Source organism: Cygnus olor, chromosome 11 (assembly GCF_009769625.2).
Source record: "Cygnus olor isolate bCygOlo1 chromosome 11, bCygOlo1.pri.v2, whole genome shotgun sequence".
Taxonomy (NCBI): Eukaryota; Metazoa; Chordata; class Aves; order Anseriformes; family Anatidae; genus Cygnus; species Cygnus olor.
Genome location: NC_049179.1, coordinates 1629963 through 1648349, shown reverse-complemented (window position 1 = coordinate 1648349; position 18387 = coordinate 1629963). Strand labels below are relative to the sequence as shown.

At 34.7% G+C, this 18387-nt stretch overlaps 1 protein-coding gene across 3 annotated transcripts in view; it reads right to left on the bottom strand.

Moving 5' to 3' along the window:
* The window catches only part of DMXL2 (Dmx like 2), a 54728-nt gene that overhangs the window by 7395 nt on the left and 28946 nt on the right, over positions 1 to 18387 (bottom strand). For 2 of the 3 annotated variants that reach the window (XM_040569667.1, XM_040569668.1), the window contains exons 20-38: positions 17771 to 17940; positions 16344 to 16441; positions 16022 to 16187; positions 14815 to 15079; positions 12989 to 14088; positions 11743 to 11934; positions 10100 to 10176; positions 9407 to 9537; positions 8603 to 8851; positions 6423 to 6604; positions 5530 to 5660; positions 4434 to 4519; positions 3984 to 4185; positions 3067 to 3184; positions 2213 to 2275; positions 1729 to 1815; positions 1530 to 1651; positions 612 to 750; positions 27 to 87 (exon numbers count right to left, since the gene is read on the bottom strand). In XM_040569667.1, coding sequence (XP_040425601.1) covers positions 27 to 87; positions 612 to 750; positions 1530 to 1651; positions 1729 to 1815; positions 2213 to 2275; positions 3067 to 3184; positions 3984 to 4185; positions 4434 to 4519; positions 5530 to 5660; positions 6423 to 6604; positions 8603 to 8851; positions 9407 to 9537; positions 10100 to 10176; positions 11743 to 11934; positions 12989 to 14088; positions 14815 to 15079; positions 16022 to 16187; positions 16344 to 16441; positions 17771 to 17940 — 3639 coding nt within the window. The remainder of the gene's footprint in view (positions 1 to 26; positions 88 to 611; positions 751 to 1529; positions 1652 to 1728; positions 1816 to 2212; positions 2276 to 3066; positions 3185 to 3983; positions 4186 to 4433; positions 4520 to 5529; positions 5661 to 6422; positions 6605 to 8602; positions 8852 to 9406; positions 9538 to 10099; positions 10177 to 11742; positions 11935 to 12988; positions 14089 to 14814; positions 15080 to 16021; positions 16188 to 16343; positions 16442 to 17770; positions 17941 to 18387) is intronic. The other variant, XM_040569670.1, reaches the window with a different exon arrangement.

The following is an 18387-nucleotide window of genomic DNA, read 5'->3' as shown; positions in this document are numbered from 1 at the left end:
CGTACTGGCAATTCTGATTTACTTACAATACTGATGGACTGGATGTGAAGCCATTCTCTTGACATTATTCAGATTCCTTTTAATAAGCTTCATAAAAAAAAAGGAAATAAAAATAATTTTAAAATAAAAATCAAGATAAGACACAAACGCATTATTCAACCGTATTTATTCTACCATACGTAAATGTTCCCCCAGTTAAAAAGCTTGTAAACTAACATTATTTGTAGCTAATTATGTCTAGTTGTCTTTAGATTTTAGATTTTCAGTCACGAAATTTCAGATCATGTTATCTTCTATTGTACAGAGATCTGATGCAATACTTCTGATATTAGTCCCAAAGCAAGATTTTTTTTTCTTTTTGAAAAACTGCTAGTCCTAGCTCCTCAAAGGTCCCGTAAGAAAAACTTGACTGTCCCATTTTTTTCTAAGTTCCAATAATTCTATGCCACAATCTACAAGAAAATACATAGTTTTGTCAGGTCTTGGTCACTGCAGGCCTTTTACGTCAACACTGAATTAACAGTATGATGATTTATATACTCTAGGACTTTACTAAATAATACAGCAAAAAAATAATAGTGTCCAGAGCTGCATGCAACAAAAGTACTTACCACGCCAGCTCCAGTGCTAGTTTGACCACTGCCTAACCATGGCATAGATGAAGATGGTTGTATCTGATTCACTCCAAAAGATGGTGCAGTTGACTGTGTTAGTGTTGTGGTAGAACCACGAAAGTCAATATCATCAGAACTGTAAAAAAAAACAAAACACGGCAGCTTTTGCTTTAAAAAAATGCTTCTTTGCTATCAATGTTGTTTGCTTATCTCATGGTTTAGAGCCCAATGACAGTGGATAGAGGAAGTAATTATAATGAGACAATAATTGCGTAATTCCTACGCTTACATTATACAAACATTTTCCAAATGCTCCAAATATATCAATTTTTAACCTGAACCTGAGATGATTCTAACCATGGTAGATGCTGACAATACAAGCTCCCTTGAGGAGAACATTGCTGGTAAAAGAATGGACAGAAGGATAATACAGCATCCAACATTGATGACCTGTGCATCTATTCTGTGCAATGAAGTGTAGTGCAAGTAAGTGCTTTCTGCAGCTGACACATTCACACTTCTCACCGTGATAATGGTAGTAGCTGACTGTAGTTCAGCCTATTGCACTAGACAGCTAGCATCAGCTACCACAAGTAGCCTCAACACTGCAACGATGCAACTGCAAGTGTTTCTGAGGTAGTGCTTCCTTTAGTAGCTTATGCATCACAGGAGTTTACTTCACTGAACAGTGCAGACATGCCCAATATACTTAAACCCCTCAAAATCTTATTTTTATCATGTGTAGAACATAGCAATATTCTTTTCCCTTCCCTCACCACTACTCCTTTGGAACGTAATCTCAAACCTACTAAAGATTATTCAATTAACATTCTTTTGTGTACAGTCAACATTTATATAACTATATACCCAGCCTCACGGTAAACTCTTACTATAACCACAAAGAAATAATCCTACCTTTTAGACTCTCTGTCATATTCTTCCCCAATCCATATAAATGACTGAGCAGCAAGTAGAGCTGAAATATCAAGTTCTTGAACATCATGTGTAGATGCCAAAACAATTTCATTGCTGTTTGCCTATGCAGAACAAACAGAAAACTTATACTAACTTTAATTAAGATTTATTGCACATACTAGTAATATTTAAGGCTTACCTTATTAACTGCAAATGCCATTATCATATCTGATTCTTTGTGAATGATTTTTGCTTTTCCTCCAGGGTAGCCAAGATCTGCTTCAACCTACAAAACATTTATGAGAAATTTTAATTAGAGTGAAAATCCATTTTGTAGTGGTACATTCAGATTGCAAAAGTCGATACAAAATTCATGCAAGAAAAGTTCAGTGGCCTCAGCATTGTTTAGGAAGCAAACGTTAGAATTCTCATACTGTTTGGTGTTCTAAAAGTCAGAAGTTATGTCTGAGTGTAAGAAACACAAAGTTGTGTGCGCAACACTGTTTACAAGGTGTTCACTCATCCCAATTATAGGACATCCAAAGTTAATTCATTCACTGATTAAAAGCCTGCCACACAGACTACACAGAACACATAGCTTCTGTTAGTCACATTAAAGAAAGAAAAGCCAGTTCCACAGAACTTTTAAGAATGTGCTAGAGGTTTGGGAGAAGGGATACTACCTTGTTTTTGTGATCTTCTGCTACGCAGTTTTGTTTGACCTGCTCCACACGATCTTCTACAGACTACATAACATCACACAGTCACAAACACAAAACACATGCACAAACAAATATAAAAAAAGAATGAAACATTCCAAACTAGATTTTAAAGGCCACTGTCAGCAAATGATGACAAATGTATTATTAACTTCTTATAAAAGGCACAGGACCTATGGCAGCAATCTAAACAAACTCACTTAAAATGTAATGCCTCCTAGATGAACACAAAATGTATGATATAGCAAATAAATGGAGGAGTAATACACACACAAACTCCATACTTACAAGAAAACTTAAAGATATTAAATAGTATAGTTATTTTTGCATGGTACTGGTGTTGGTTAAAATTTACAATTACAACTCGTTACAGTTGTAACAGGTACAATTCATAAAACCCCATATTATATATTATTATATAATATTACTTTTATATGTATATATTACTCATGCATATATACATATACACAAAGTAATAGCTCATTGAAATTTCTTTTTCAATATGACAACAAAAAATATATGAATACAAAAGTTTATTTACTTATTACCTTTATTGTAAATGTTATTTTTCTTTACTAGGACAGTATTCAAATACATAAAGGTAAGGTGAAATATGTCTTGTCTAAAAATATTTGTTTCAGTTAGTGTTTCAATAAACAACATGACAGTCATGTTGACTAAATGAAAAACACTGTGAAATGAAAGAAATTGAAATGCCAACAAAAATAGAAAGAAAATTTAAAAGATACTGAAGAGACTGAAGAACAGTTATAACTGAGCTTTCTTAAAAAAACCCTAAAGTTATATCCTTTGTTTACCTCACTTTGCTTTCTTTTCTTTGTGAATATGTATCTTATGAAGGTCTCCTGAAGAAGTTCTTGCTTCACAAGAAAATGCCATAGCCTTTTTGCTGGAAGAGCTGAATAATCCTTTGATCTGGATGACGCAGGAAAAATGAAAAGGCTTCTGTTTAATTAAAGGTAGATAACATCCCCCTATCCATCCCTAAATTTGGAGAATGACTCCAAATTACTTTAAATGAAATTCCAAATTTAAGTTCTAATTTGTACATGGCAAATATCAAGGGATACATTTTTTTTTACATTTGTTAGAATATGTTAATAAAATCCTACAGTACCAACCATGCAAATTATATATCTCATATATAGTCACATATAGCTAACAAAACAAAAGTTGTGTTTTAGTATATGGAGAAAAGCAAAACTATTTTTGAGTTGGAAATATCCTTCAACATCTGCATTTAAAGATACCTGCAAGCATGACACAGGTCCAACATAGGAGGATTGACTTTATAAGGACTGTACTACAACTCTTTTTCTCTTCTCCTACTGGCATCTGCATATACTATATAACTTCTGTGGCTGAGGTAGGGTGGGAGATAGCTACTACTGGAGGAACAGAAAAAGAGGTTGAATAGGGTCTTCCTAGCAGGAGCTATAGCCCTCAATTTGTAGTCCTCCAAGCACTGCTCTTTCCTTCTTATTCTCCTTTCTTAATGCATCTGAGAAAGGTGCAGCAGAATAAGAAAAGCAGCTGCAGGAGACAGCTGCATAAGAAGTCACATAGGGACATAGGAAAATGGTTTCTGTAAAGCATTGTCTGGAACTAAGATCTAGCTAATCTTCATTTGGCTGTTTAGCTTCAGGGGGAAGTAATCTTTAATATGTCCATGGTCAAGGAATGTGTCTTTTTTTCTAGGGAAAAAAATATTTACTTGAATGGTGTGTTTTCAGGTTCAATCATTGCTTTATTGCGGAGAATAGCCGGTCCTGCACCTACTCCAAGGTCACTAGGATAAGTGTTAATGTAGTTTGGCGGTGGGCCTTCAAACTGGTCCATTCTGTCTTGAAGAATCTGTTCCCAGTGTTCCAAATTTTTTATTACAGCAATGCCTAATGGTGATGTTACAGGCAGATCTAAACAGAAATATTAAAAAGTAAGGCTTAGAGAAAAAATAATATAACTTACAGCGCATATAAAAAAAAGTAGAATAATAAAATCATTTAAAAAAATCTTCAAAGAAAATGTATTTGTTTGCAACTGTCACAAATAGTGTTTTAAATTATATACATTTTAAAATAAAAATTCAGTGATGTATTTATAAGCAGTCTGACAGAAAGACACTTGTTAAGAAAACTAAAATGTTAAGTTGAATTTCACGTACCAATGAATTCCAGACCGGCAATAGGAAAGAAGTTCTTAACATTGTGCAGAACTAGTTTTACCATTGTCAGATGCAGAAGAGCCCAGCTGTATAAAAAGAATAGTTTTAGTTGTGCTAAAACAACACTAACATATCTGTCTGCAGAACAGCTTTTTTTTTTTCTTCTACCTAATACACAGATCAGAAAAACAGCACAGATGGTTCACCAAGGTTTTTAAATTTAACAGACATGTAGAGAGAGACGTATCTATCAACTATGCAATGTAAGGCTGTCTCCCCTCCCATAACAGTAAGCATCGCTTTCTCTTTATAAATTTAAGATTATTGAATTATTTTCCATAAAAAACATATCATATAAAAGAGTGTGCATATGTGAGCCTCTGCAAGAATGTGATTTAAGTACAAGCCTCCTGAAATACTTCCTGAAGTTCTCCAGTGAAATCACAATGAATACAGACAAGCAATTACTTGAATTTGGTATTCATGCTAGAAGTTTTCCCAACTGAAAGAGTCTCACAGGTACTAAAATTACAAAGCCTGTAGAGTGTAAGGACTAAAGAGAGAATCGAAAAGTAGAACACATTAAAAAAAGCCATAATTTTTTTCCACTTTTATAATGCTAAGTTCATGTGCTTTATTCCATTTTATCTTGCAACATTTTCTCTTTAAGTGTTCTATTTAATCTGTCTCTAATTCAAGAACTAAGGATCAATCACACTTGAATCAGTTTTCTGAAACATCATTCTAGAGCTGGCATTGTAGTAGCTCATGCTCCTTGTGTCTTAAAGATGACAGGTATTACTTGTCTTCTTCTTAGGGTATTTCTTGTTTGTTTCCCTTCCCACCAAGAAAAGCCAAAACACAGCTCTGACTTGCTAATCCCATTTTCTTCAGGAAAGTAAATGGGGAAATGTTTGTTACTGTGATCAAAATTTGTTGCTCCTGTAATCCCACTGACAGAGGTACAACTATCCATGGCACTAAAAATACTCAACTGAACCTGTGGACTGTGTAGAAGACCTGTATGTTCTTTAATTTGGAAGAAAAGGTAAGCACGTGACATTATTATTCTAAAACAGTGGCAACTTCTTCTAACCTGTAAGAATTGGCATCTTTGTGTTCCTGGATCTGTATGTCAGAGAGGAAAGCATCATCCTCTTCCTCATCACTATGAATGCTTTCATCAGAATCATATATTACGCCGCTGTCTGACAAAGGAAGAAATGGCTGCAATGCAAAATAAAAGTCTGCTTTAAAAGTAGTTTTCTGATCTCTTTAGACTCCTTTAGTTTAGGTATCATTTAAATTCTTTGACAACGATAACAACATATAAATAAGGTTCCCTAAAAACAACCACACCAAGTAGCAATGGGAACAGTGTTTATTGTTAGCAAGAGCCCTATTTTGAAAGTTAAGTAACAGACCTGAGGTAAGCAACAGACTTGAGACTCTATCTTTTATTAAGATGAAGCTTTTTAAGATGATGCAGCTTACTATGAAAAGCACTGAAAAATTTCACATTATTTTTGTCCTATAGAACTTAAGGGAGTAGAAATACTCTTTTGTGAACTGTGTGTGTGTGTGTAACTTTTTGTGAACTTCACAAAAGTAACTGTAACTGTAACTGTCTACAACTTCCTTGTGAGGGGGAGTGGAGAAGCAGGCGCTGACCTATTCTCCTTAATCACCAGTGATAGGACCCGCGGGAATAGTGTCAAGGTGAGGCAGGGGAGGTTTATGCTGGACATCAGGAAGAGGTTCTTCACCGAGAGGGTGGTCGCACACTGGAACAGGCTCCCCAGTGAAGTAGTCACTGCACCAAGCCTGTCTGAATTTAAGAAGCATTTGGACTGTGCACTTAGTCACATGGTCTAAACTTTTGGGCAGACCTGTGTGGTGCCAGGAGTTGGACTTGATGATCCTTATGGGTCCCTTCCAACTCGGGATATTCTATGATTCTATGAACTTATATTTTCCATTTTAAATTACCTTTGCCATAAAGTAGTCCCACATGCTGAGCTCTGGAGGGATGAATTTTTCTTTGTAAGACGGTCTTTCTGCAGGCACAGGTGGTGGTACAGTGCTGTCTTTCACTGGTCTTCCTGGCACGAGCATTCTCATATTAAAACGACGACGATGTTTATCCATTTCTTCTGAAGGAAGAGGTGGTGCTAAACTCAGATAATTTGAAAAGCTGATGTTAACATCGCATCTTTCAAAGTAGTTGTATTTTATAATTGAAGGAAATTAAAACATTATTATTGGTACTAACTTCTACCAATTCAGGAATCAAAGCCAGCCTAAATAAATTAAGTGTAATCATACAGAAAGTTCCATTATGATAAATTCAATAACTGTAGCATTGGGTATATCATAAGAAATACGTTTTATTATCTGGATGAAGTTTTCAGTAGATGTAGCATTTAGCTTCTCAAGAAAGAAAAATTAAGATATTCTGTTCAGAAATAGAAGCAATATATACATTTTCACTAATTAGCACTAATTTTCACTAATTAGCATTAGTTATTCAAAATATAAGTCAAGGAACTCTTAAGATAGTGAAGAGAATTTGAGTAGTCTTTTTGACAACTGAAGTCTATTGTAAAATGTTATGATTTAAACCATCTTAATAGTTATCAAAATATAAATGTGGAATTAGACTTTTGAAGTGTCATTGGGCAGGTAACATTGAAGATTACACTTACTTTATTACAAAGGACGTAGATATTAAAAAACTTTTTTTAGAAGCCATCACTAATATTCATCTACACTGCAAGTTTTTACAAACCTTCATTAACATCCTCTGAAACATCAGAAACTGTAGCAGCTTGTAGGTTAAAGGAAAACAGAATACATCTCAAATGAAAAGATGACTTTTTATAAAAAGTTGTTTATATTAACACATTGTCAAAATAAATGATCATTCCTAAAATGATTATTCTCAAATAAGCTTAATTTACTCCATAAAAGAGAAATAAGTTATGAATACTTATAATGATGCAATTCAGAATGTTAATTGACCAATGGTGACTGTATGATAATGTCATCAATGACAGCAATCATTGTGATTAGAAGTAACTTGTTTCCAAGTTACTGCTGTAGTTATACAGCAGGGCTTCTCTCTCACATACAGAAAACCTAGGTATTAGCACTGATTTATACCATCTATTCTTCACTAAAAATAATGACTGAAAGCACTGAAAAGTGTTATAAGCAAGCACCTAATAGTAGTTTCATAAAGAAATATGCTTAGGACGCTTGTTTGAATCAAAACATCTGAGTTAAAATTACTCATCACTAATTTATTTTTCTGGTGGTTTAATATCAAATGCAGGTTTGAGTTACAAAAGTACTGGCAATGCCATTCTAAGTGCCATCAGTTCTTACATTAAGAAAAATAATGATGTATACTAGTAATTCTGAAACTTTTATATTGGGAAATACACAGAGCAATCCATGTGCAGGTTGCTTACCATGCTTCTGGGATACATTCCCTGTGTCACAACACTGATTTCATCACTACTTGTCAAAACTACTTGGTGTGATGGCTCACTGTTAACAATATTGTTGTTACCTTGCTGTTTAAGCACTTTGCTTTACCTTGAACTGAAATTTTTCATCGTTGTTTTAGAAAGACTGAAGGAAAAATCCCAAGAAAACTATGTTGTGTGTAAAAGTAATTAAATGCAGAAGTCCAATGACTTTCTATATCCAATCTAAGTAGAGATTAAAAAAAAATTCAAAACTCTATCCCATCGACACTCTTGTTTTTTGTGACAACAGTCAGTCACAAAGATGAAGTCTGGATTTTTTTTTTTTAATCTAACAAGTGCTCAGACAACAGTCTTCAAGTCCTGAATTAAAATTAATACCACTATCTAAAATCACAGTTAAATTATCAGGTCAAATTAAAAAGTTGCCTTCTGAGTAAATACCTGTATTGTTTTAACGGTAAATTCAAAATATGCTGGGTGCCAGTACAAAGGACAACTGTGAGAAAGACTAACATTTTTTTGGCTTTTTTACTAACGTAATAGATTTCTTGCCCGTAGATACTTAAAATAATGCTTGCTTGTTTTTTGTCTTTAAAAGGAAAGAAATCTTCCCTTATAAGTTACTAAAAGGTACAAAATACAAATCATTAGTATGACCTTTAGAAAACAGAGTACCTGGAATATTTTCTGATTGCCTTCGAGGTTTTACAAGTAGTTTCACTCCGCCACCAAAAACAGCAGCCCACATTCGGCTGTTCAATGGATGGGCTGCTAGTCGAAATAATTCGTTACATGAATTGGTTGCCAGGGCATGTATAAGCAGACTCAGGTAGACAGCTACAACAGCTTCACAAAGAAGAATGTTTAACTTTGGTTGATCTTCATCCTGAGCTGAACTTAAAAGATTTATAAGCGAACTCACACCTGCAAAGAGAAGAGGAAAAGTTCTGTATTAAATGAGTAGGTTTACAAACAGGGAAAAAGTCAATGTGACTTCTCTACCTTTTATGGTAAACAGACTAATAGCCACGTGATACTTTTATTCGGATGAAACATACTATTATTATTTTTCTTAAAATCATAAAGATTGAAGTAAAAAAAACAGTACTGTTTAAACAGCTAACAGAAAAGCTTTGCTTGTGGGTGAGAAAGACTGGAAGAAAACATTTTAGGACAACAAATTAACAGCTTACAGACTGTATCCTGAGGATCCTCATCTCTTCTTCGAATAAGGCTTGCAATACAGAAAGTTTATTTTTTCGTTTTGATATGTGAAGAAGCTAAAGGCTGTTACTCATTTGAGAACTAAATACAAAACATTTATCCATCATTGATCATCCACCACTTCATCCAGATTTGGATGAAAGATTAGCATCAAGTTGTACTGTAAGTTATTATATTACAGAACAGTGAGAAAATATTGAAATGTGGAGCTTGTCCAGTGAGTGGTGTTTAAAATAACCATTATTTTTGTCTCACCAGGCCACTGAGCAGGAGACGAGTTTGGAGTTGCGTGCTCTTCAATACTTTCTGTCCTCAGTCGGCGTCGATCACTCAAAAGCAGTCCTTGATAAACCATCCCTGTAAACTGATTTGCTTCTGTTTGACTGCTAAATACAAATCAATTTTTTTTTCTGATGAGAAAGGATTTTAGAATATTTTTGTAATCAAGTATATGTACATTTCTCATTTTAGTTAGAAAATGCAACATTTAAAATTCTACAGGATTAAGTAAAGAGTCATATAATTTCATGGAATACAAAATGTTTTTTAAAATTAAAACTTTGTATGTTTTTACAGCTTTCTCTTCCAGTTCTAGTTTTAAATATAAACTTTCTGAAACCTGACTTAAGTTAGGCTCAGATATTTCCTGTGCACCCCTATTCAGCAATGGATGTGCTGTGGAAAACAGCACTCAAATGTTCTCTCAGAAGCATCCTAAGAGTGATACCAGATTGTCCTGTTATTTGTTGGAACAAAACTACTGCTGTTATTTTATGTGTATAAAACTGATTTGGAGTATCAAAGCTAACAATGTGTAAGCTGTATAATTATCTACAGCCATACACAGCAATTTAATCACTTTTCTTAGACACAAGCACGAAGGATTTCCATTTTGGATGCACAAAGTATACTCCAAATGTAGGACTGTAAGAAAACTTCTATTTGTACCTGTAACTGTGGCTGTCACACAGTGCTTGATAAATGGAAGCAGAAAGTGAAGCTGCTAAAGAATGAAGCGTGTGCACCTAAAATAAAAACAGCTGGTAAGTTATATATAAATTATACATAAATGGTGTGTAAACCACATTTCTTTCTAAACAGCATTTGAAAATGTGTTATGCAGAAATCTCCTAGTTTTAAACCAAGTGCAGGAAATGGTAATTAAAAATAACCTTAGGTTTACAATACAGTATTTTAAAAATTCAACTGATTGATGGAGATCAGTCGATAACAGTCAAAATCTAAACATACGTATTCTAATATTATGTCATCTAATATTATGTCAAGATAATTGATTTTATAGAACTCTCACAATGTTGTAATAATGATTTCTATAGTATGAATGGTTCTTGGAAGCCATATTATATGACATCATAGCTCAATATAGTATTAGTTGCTTCATATGCGTAATACAAAAGTTTGTGTAATAATTGTATGATTATTTTATTATATATATACTCTCTTTTTGACCTCAGTTATATGCTTAAAATTTTTCAGGAGTCTCTCAGTAACAAGAATAGTACTCCGTTAGTGCCTTGCAATGCAGCAGAAACGCTCTAGTTCTTAAATAGAAGAAGCAATGCAAAAATTTCTTGGAAAGTCTGATGGAATCCAAAGTGTGACGAAAATGGTAATGTGAAACTGCTAAAAATGTAAGCTTGTAAGCTTTTTTTAAAATCAATTATTTGTTTCCATCTTTTCCTACCATCTATTTAATAAGATGTTAGATCTCAGATTACAGATATAAATTATTTAAAGAGTTTTGCAGTTAGTAAGTGTCAGTTTTCTCTGAACTCTCTTAAATAAAAATGCATGTAAAATGTGAGTTTTTAGAGTTAAAAAGATGCTTACTATTGCATAATGAGTAAATGAGAAATAAATGAGGTTGGATTACAGTTCTAGAAATCTTTAACTGACTTGCAATGGGACAACCCGCTTAGTTTCCTATTTCTTCTCTACTTTCATCTAGTCAATAGAAAATCAAATTCATTTAATGAATATGAGTACTGATCTAAATGCACAATCTAATGATTTAGCATCCTACTAATTAACTATGCAATAGTCTTGGGCTATTTGGCTTTTTTCTCCCTCTACTTAATGAATCTGAACAGTCTTTATTCACTGTAGGGTATGGAGCCAGATAAAGTAATTCATCACAATTCCAGGAAAATCAGTACAACTGGAGAAATTTGTGCTGGAGTAAGATTTATAGTTACTATACTATGAGAAAGCTTTATCTTACAGCCTCCCATCTCTACTTTCATAATCTCCCTACCAGATTTGACCTGGATGATGACAGTTATAGGATCATGGTTAAGAGCAAGAATTCAGTACTTTAGTGAACATCCAAACTTGGAATATTTTCCTGAGAATGACTGACCAGAATTTGGATGAAAGGGAACTAACCAGATTCCAAAAAATGTCAGAAAACAAGTGGTTATCTACCATTTTCAGTTCTCTAGGCTTAAGGGAGAAGGTCAGTATTGTGAAAGGGGTAACTGCTGAAAAGTTAACTCATACGCTATTTTCACCGGCTTTCTCCCCATTTTATAAATAATCATTTAGCCTTTTCTGAGAACTGTTTTCGTTACCTTGACGTCTTCAATATTAGGATGTGGTGGTGATTTCATCTGCACAATAGTGTAAAGAATATCATGGATGTGGTTGTTTAAATACAGCACAGGATTAGCTATCACAGTTTTTGTGGATGCTATGCTTGCAGAAAGCAATGGTAGTGTTGTGGGTAATGGAAGTGGAGACTGAAGTTGTTTTACAGTAGTTTCCTGTTTAAAAGAAAAGATTGCATTTAAAATGATTACTTTGAGAACAAACAAACAACAACAACGAAGAACAGTAATTTTATTTATACTTTTTCTAGGGTTATTTATTCTCTTCCACTGACATCTACTCAGTAAATTCTTATTTACTGCAAAAACATGAATGATCTGATAGCCAAGTTTGCTCGAACACTTTTTGATTTAGTGCAGGAAAAGTATTTTTATGTAGTTCATTAAGAAGTGTTGGGATTGTCTACTTAGAAACAGTAACTAGATGTGCACTTGCAGTAGCATGGGTTGACATAGTAGTGACTGGTCTGAGTTTAATAATAAAAGCCAAATTTGCACTAATCTGCATTTCTCAAGTGGAAAAGAACAGGTTTTTTTTCATCCATCCTCCCCCCCCTTTTAAAATGACAGACTAAGTCCACCACCACCAAAACACTCGACTATTGCTCCTGTTTTAAATATGAAAAACCTGGGACCGGAGCCAGGTAAGTGATTTGCCCAATATCAGAGTATTTGGTCAGACTAGTCACTAACATTTGCTGGAAAATATCTATTTCTGTATGAAATAAATGTAGAAAATGACATAATATAGTAAAAGGGAGCACTACACTGTCTGACTTGGTATTATTTGTTGAGCCTTGACACTAAGATCCCACCCCTTATAGCCCCCTTGCAGTGATTTGCAGAGGTGTAAGGAATGAGATTTTATCATACTTCATCAACTGTGAATTTAACTTATAGTTTTGATCACAATATTCTAGGTACCTATATAATAATTTCATTGCAACATAAATATAATGCTGCAGCTACTATATATACAGCAACATTTATGTACCATAATTACAGGTAACATAACCCTCTAACAGATTCTGAAGAACCAAATAACCAGGATGTGGATACATAAAACTCTAAAATACCAAGTTCTCGCCCCAAACACATTAGACTTGCAGAACATGAGGTATCTATCTAGCCACAAACATAAGCATTTGACAAAACTGTCAGTCCAGAACTGTTCAGACTTGTTAAAGTAAATTAGTTTAATTTGCTTTACCTGCTGTGACTCTTGCAGCAAAAATTTCAGCTCCATTCTTACAGATGCTAAACCACCACCTTGTGCCCCATGAAGACTACAATAACTTAGAAAAACTCTTAGAAGAGCTTGGTTCTTCTGCAGCCACCACTTTCGTCTTTCAGCATGTTCTCGTTTTGCTTGTAACCTACGTCTTTCTATCTGGTGCCGTTCATAGGAACCAATGTCTGGCTTATCCATAATATCCTCATGATCAAGTAGATCCCCATTTACTTTGGTATATGTTTTACAGTAGTCTTTGCCACCTGTTTCATGGTTGCATATTTCATGCATAGCAGCGATCTCTTTTTCAAGCCAGTTGTACAGCTGAAATCGGAGTTTTCCTCCATCTACCTCATAACCTGTAGCCAAAGTCCTCAGTTCAGTCATCAGGATCTTCAAACAGGCTCTGAACTTGAGTTGTTCAGCAATAACATCAACCTCAGTGTCTCCAATATCAGAAATCTCTCCATGCGGTGTTTGTGAGACATTAGTGTCTGAGGTTTTCTTATCTTGTTCTTCATTCTCGGAACTGGATTTTGAATTTTTCATCATTATGCCAACATCCTTATCCTCATCGTCTGACTCACTTTTGTCTTCACCCCAGTCAAGAGTAAGAGGCTCATCATCAAATTTTACTGCTGGCTGACTCCAGTCAAATTGTGCTGAAGATTCAACAGTACCCTCCAGAGCAAAGGAAGTTGAAATTGGCTTTGACCAGTCTATATCACCACTTCCAGCACCACCCCCTAGGGCTTTGGAATCTTGAACACCAGCCTGTATTGGAGGACTAGATACATCTTTCTCTGTAGTTATAGTAGACTTTTTTCTTATTTTTGGAATTTTGGAAAGAACTTCAAGGGCTAGTACAGGACAACCCACTTTAAAGTGAGCATTTGCAGTAGTGAAGAATAATTTTCTTTCTATAAGATTAATTTTATCAACAAAGCTTTTTTCAGTTTTTAGACCTAAGGTGGCCAAAGTCCCTTCTGGAGAGCTGAAGTATCTTCTGATGAGCAAAGGGTGGGTCCGAAGATAATTGTAAAAACTGAATACCACAGGATTGCATGACTTGACAATAACTAAGGAATTAAACAGATATGACATCTATTGACAATGGCTTTCAAATGGTATTATTTTGCTTTGCAATATTTCCTGCATTACAAAGATGTGTCAAAACACAAAATCAAGGACAGTTTGGGGTCTAGTTGCCAAAACAAAGCAAAAGTATTACTTACTCCCCACAAAAAGATTAAAGATATGAGCTGGATGAGTAGAAAGATAAGATTCTCACATTTGCTTCACTCCTATATTCTACTCAGCTAAGCCTACAAGAAGCTGAGAAGGCCATACAGATGGATATTTTCCTAGGGGAGGGAATATACTATAGAAATGTATGGAGCCACCTATCTGTCACTTAACATTGATCTCAAAAGAGACGGGATAGGAAGCCCTGCTTGACAATGCTGATTCCTAGAAGTAAGAATGAGAATTTGAAGTCTGCTGGAAAAGACTAATGAGCACTAAGTAGTAGAGAGGTATTGTAGGGAAGTACTAAACAAGGAAGGCCCTCCAGAGTTTATCTGACAGCAAAACTAAGTTCAATACAGGGGGGTTGGAGAGAAGCCCCTGGAAGAAATTGGGGAAAAAAAAAATGAAGAAGAAATTGAGTGGGCTAGTACATAATCCAGTAAATGATTTCAGCATAATGACATTTCAAGAAAAGGGAGTATGTGCATACACAGAAAGTATTACCCCTTCTCTACTCTGTCTTAGAGAATTCCATCAGACTAATGTTTTCTCCTTACCTGGGTTTTCATCGTCATCTTTAGGTGTTTGTTCCAGTAAAGTGTCCAGTGCTCTAGTGTAATCTTTCATTATCCAGTATGCAATGCTTCTCAGAAATGGATCGGAATGCAATTTAGTACAGCTGAACCCAGTTCCATCTTTATGGCAACCCAAAATTTTTTCATGAAGAATGGAGGTATATGTGGCAGAGGTTTCAAACTCTGATTCGTATAAACGAGCAATAACCATAGCCAACTGGATGTCTTCCATTTTCTCAAGGCACACCTATGATAAGAAAGGGGGGAAAAGGTCTCTTTATAAGGAAAAGTTTGTTTTTTAAAACAACAGTGAAGTGAATAGCAATATATGTTTACAGAACAGATTTTTTCTCTCTTATCTTTCATGTATATATTGATCTTTGAGTCAAAAATGTGGTGAGATATATCCAAATGACATTTTCTTCCATGTTTGGGAAGAGGTGTTCTGACTTCTGTTTCAGCAACTCTAGTATGCATGGCAGTACATCAGCATGGCAAAAAATAATATACCAGCAGTAAAGGTAAAGACGTTATAGCTAGTCGAATAAACTTAGCTTCCAACTTTAATGTTAGCACATCACTGGAAAGATTTTCTTCCACTGACTCATCTGCAGAAATGTACTTTTACAGGTAAAGACTCACTGACTGCATACAATAGGAAGGATAAATAAAAGTTCTCTAATTTCCATTTTCTCCTGAGATATGTTGCCTAAGTTATGACCCTGCTGACAACTCTCACCTCCCTTTTGGCAGGAAACATCACAGCTCCACTAAAAAGGGATTATCAGGATGCTTCAGAAGAGCTCTCTGATTTCCTTTTTTTTTTTTTTTTTTAACTTGATATTCTAACATTAGGGAATGCAGAATAGTTGGAAACTGAACACAGCATTGCAACAACTTAATTACAACAAACCAAAGTTTTGCCAGCAGGGTTATGACTGCTCTTCCCAGGAGCCATTCTACTGAGAACTGATGTATTTCAATACTTCTGGCCTTCAGATCAGCTTCTAAGCTGTTTTTAACAGTAGTGTGAAAGTAAATGGCATGTCTACAGGGCACAAAGGGGTCACGTATAGACATACCCTTCCTGCTGCCACACTTTGTGAAAAAGAGCAGCAGAACAGCTTTTAAGGATGCAGTTACGAAGTTCAAACTAGAAACTGAAACATAATTTCTCAAAAGCTAATACCTCTATAGCATCTTTCAGTGAACCTGCTAGCAAGAAAAATGCAGCTGATTGTTCGAAGCGTTGTTTTCCCAACAAAGCAAAAGCATTTTTTAAAGCAGCTTTTCGCCATCTGTCTTCACTGAAGTTGTGGCTGAAAAAAGCAGTCATCTTTTCATCGTGCTGGGACCTGCATAAAGAAATGCAATATATACAACTTCTTATTATATAACCTTAGGATACAATCAATTGAACAACGCCAATTAAACTCTAATCATGAATGACTTCTATTTTGCATTCCTGGTTCAATTATGATTTAATCAAACTTACAGTTAGTAGAACTCACCTAAACAGACCCCACACCACTGCCTTTTTCTTCATAGCAAGATAAAAAAGTGCAGCATCCAAGGCATCATTGTTCCTCTGGAATGAAGCTTTTGCAACCTATAGTAAGCAAAATCTAGTATTATTACTGCAAATATAAAACTTGCTTTTAGCTTAAGAACATATGTTCTCTGTCAGAGAGGACGGTCTGGGCGACCGCATTATTTATATAAAGCAACAGTAATTTCTTTCAGAATGTTTTGCAGAAAGTAATTTTTTGATAGGTGACAGCTCATTACACAGTTAATGTTCTTAACGTTCAGAAAAACAGCACTACTGCAGATATTAACACCCCCCCCATCACTACAGTGGGACATTACAACTGTGAAAATAAAAATCTTTTCCTCAAAAGTGTTACAGTAACTTACTTATACTATTAGGTGAAGTTCCTCTTGCAATTCATTATTTACATATTTGTAAGCTAATACAAGTATTTCTTTAATGACCATTTTTTTTTTTTCCCCTGTATAGGACTCAGAGATGTAATCGCATTAGATTTAGAGGACTAGAACAATTAAGTTTTGCTCCTCGATTCATTGAATATCCTGTAACACTAAAATAAATTATTTTTACTACCTCTGAAATATAGTAAACTATGAAGTTCCACAAACAATTCAAAGAGTACATTAATTGTTGTAATTCAGAGCAAAGACTAGTAATAAATCAAATCCATCAAACTCGTTAAGAAAGCTGAAAATCTTATTAAATTAAGAATTTAAATCTCTTGGATACCTACGGGAAACATTTTAAAATAATATCTAAAAAATATACTGCATTTTATCTATTATTAGAGCTCCCATAAAAAACTCTGCATGAAAATGGGATTCGATGTCATTTTGGTTTTATATAATATAGGTGTATATTTCTATAAAACACTATTTTTGTGACTCTCCAGAAAGGAGTAAAACCTGCACTTATTTTCTGCTCACGCCTTCTATGTTCTATACTATTTTATTATCAAAACCAACAGAGTTGACAAGAGGATTTTTTATGTATTTTTGTCTTGAATAATACTTTTTAAAATGATTATTTCTTAAATAAGACCCAGTATTGAATAATTTCCTGTTTCATCAATAGATATATGCTGTCACATATATCTGAAGAATGATTCTTCTTAAAATAGAGTAATATAATCTTAAAGATACTGTGAAATGTGGGGAAAAAGATTAGGTCCTTCAGAAATGGCTTTCCTAACTCAAATGTGGTAAATCAGAACTGCCAACATTATCTGACAGTACTAATGTTTCAGTGCTGGATATGGAAAAAAAAAAAAAACTGTTAAAATAGTAGCTGGGCTGGAGTGCAAAGGGATCTGCTATATACAAGTCATCCTAAGTATCTGTTAGAGCATAACAGCACATAACTATATTTGTAAGCAATAAAAAATACCTTCTCAATACACCTTCGGAGTGTGTTGATATTCCTGACCCACCAACCTATACCCATAGCTCTTAATTCAGACCACTGTGGGTCTCCCTTCTGGATAGCTGGAATCATGTTGATCAACTCCTCCTCAGCCTCAGAATGAAAAGCCCATGCAAAATGGCAAGTAGATAGGCCTAAACAATAACATAATAAAATTGAGAAAATTAAAACTTGTTAATAAACAAATGGAATATGTCAGAGGCAAAGTGGGATTTTTGCAAAGAGTGTTAGTAGATGTGAGAGGGACTGTTTGTCACAACCGTTCAAGGAGCAGTCGAAGCATCTTTTTTCTTTCTCTCTTTGAAATATATGTTTCTCTTTGGTGCTTCCTCCATTCCTTTCCAGCACCCTGTTCATATATGTTCTTGAGTTTCGTATGGTGTTAGAAGCAAAAATAAGTTATCTCAGAGACAGACCCATCCTGGCCCAGAAACCTTTCTGTATGCTGTTGAGGCAGTAATTGCTTTTCTTTCCTGTATTTCACAACAGCATTTACTCAGAGCAAGAAAAAAACCTGCTGTGATGAAAATAATAAAATTATCTTGGAGGGAAGATAAAAATGTACTTCTGTAAAGCAAACC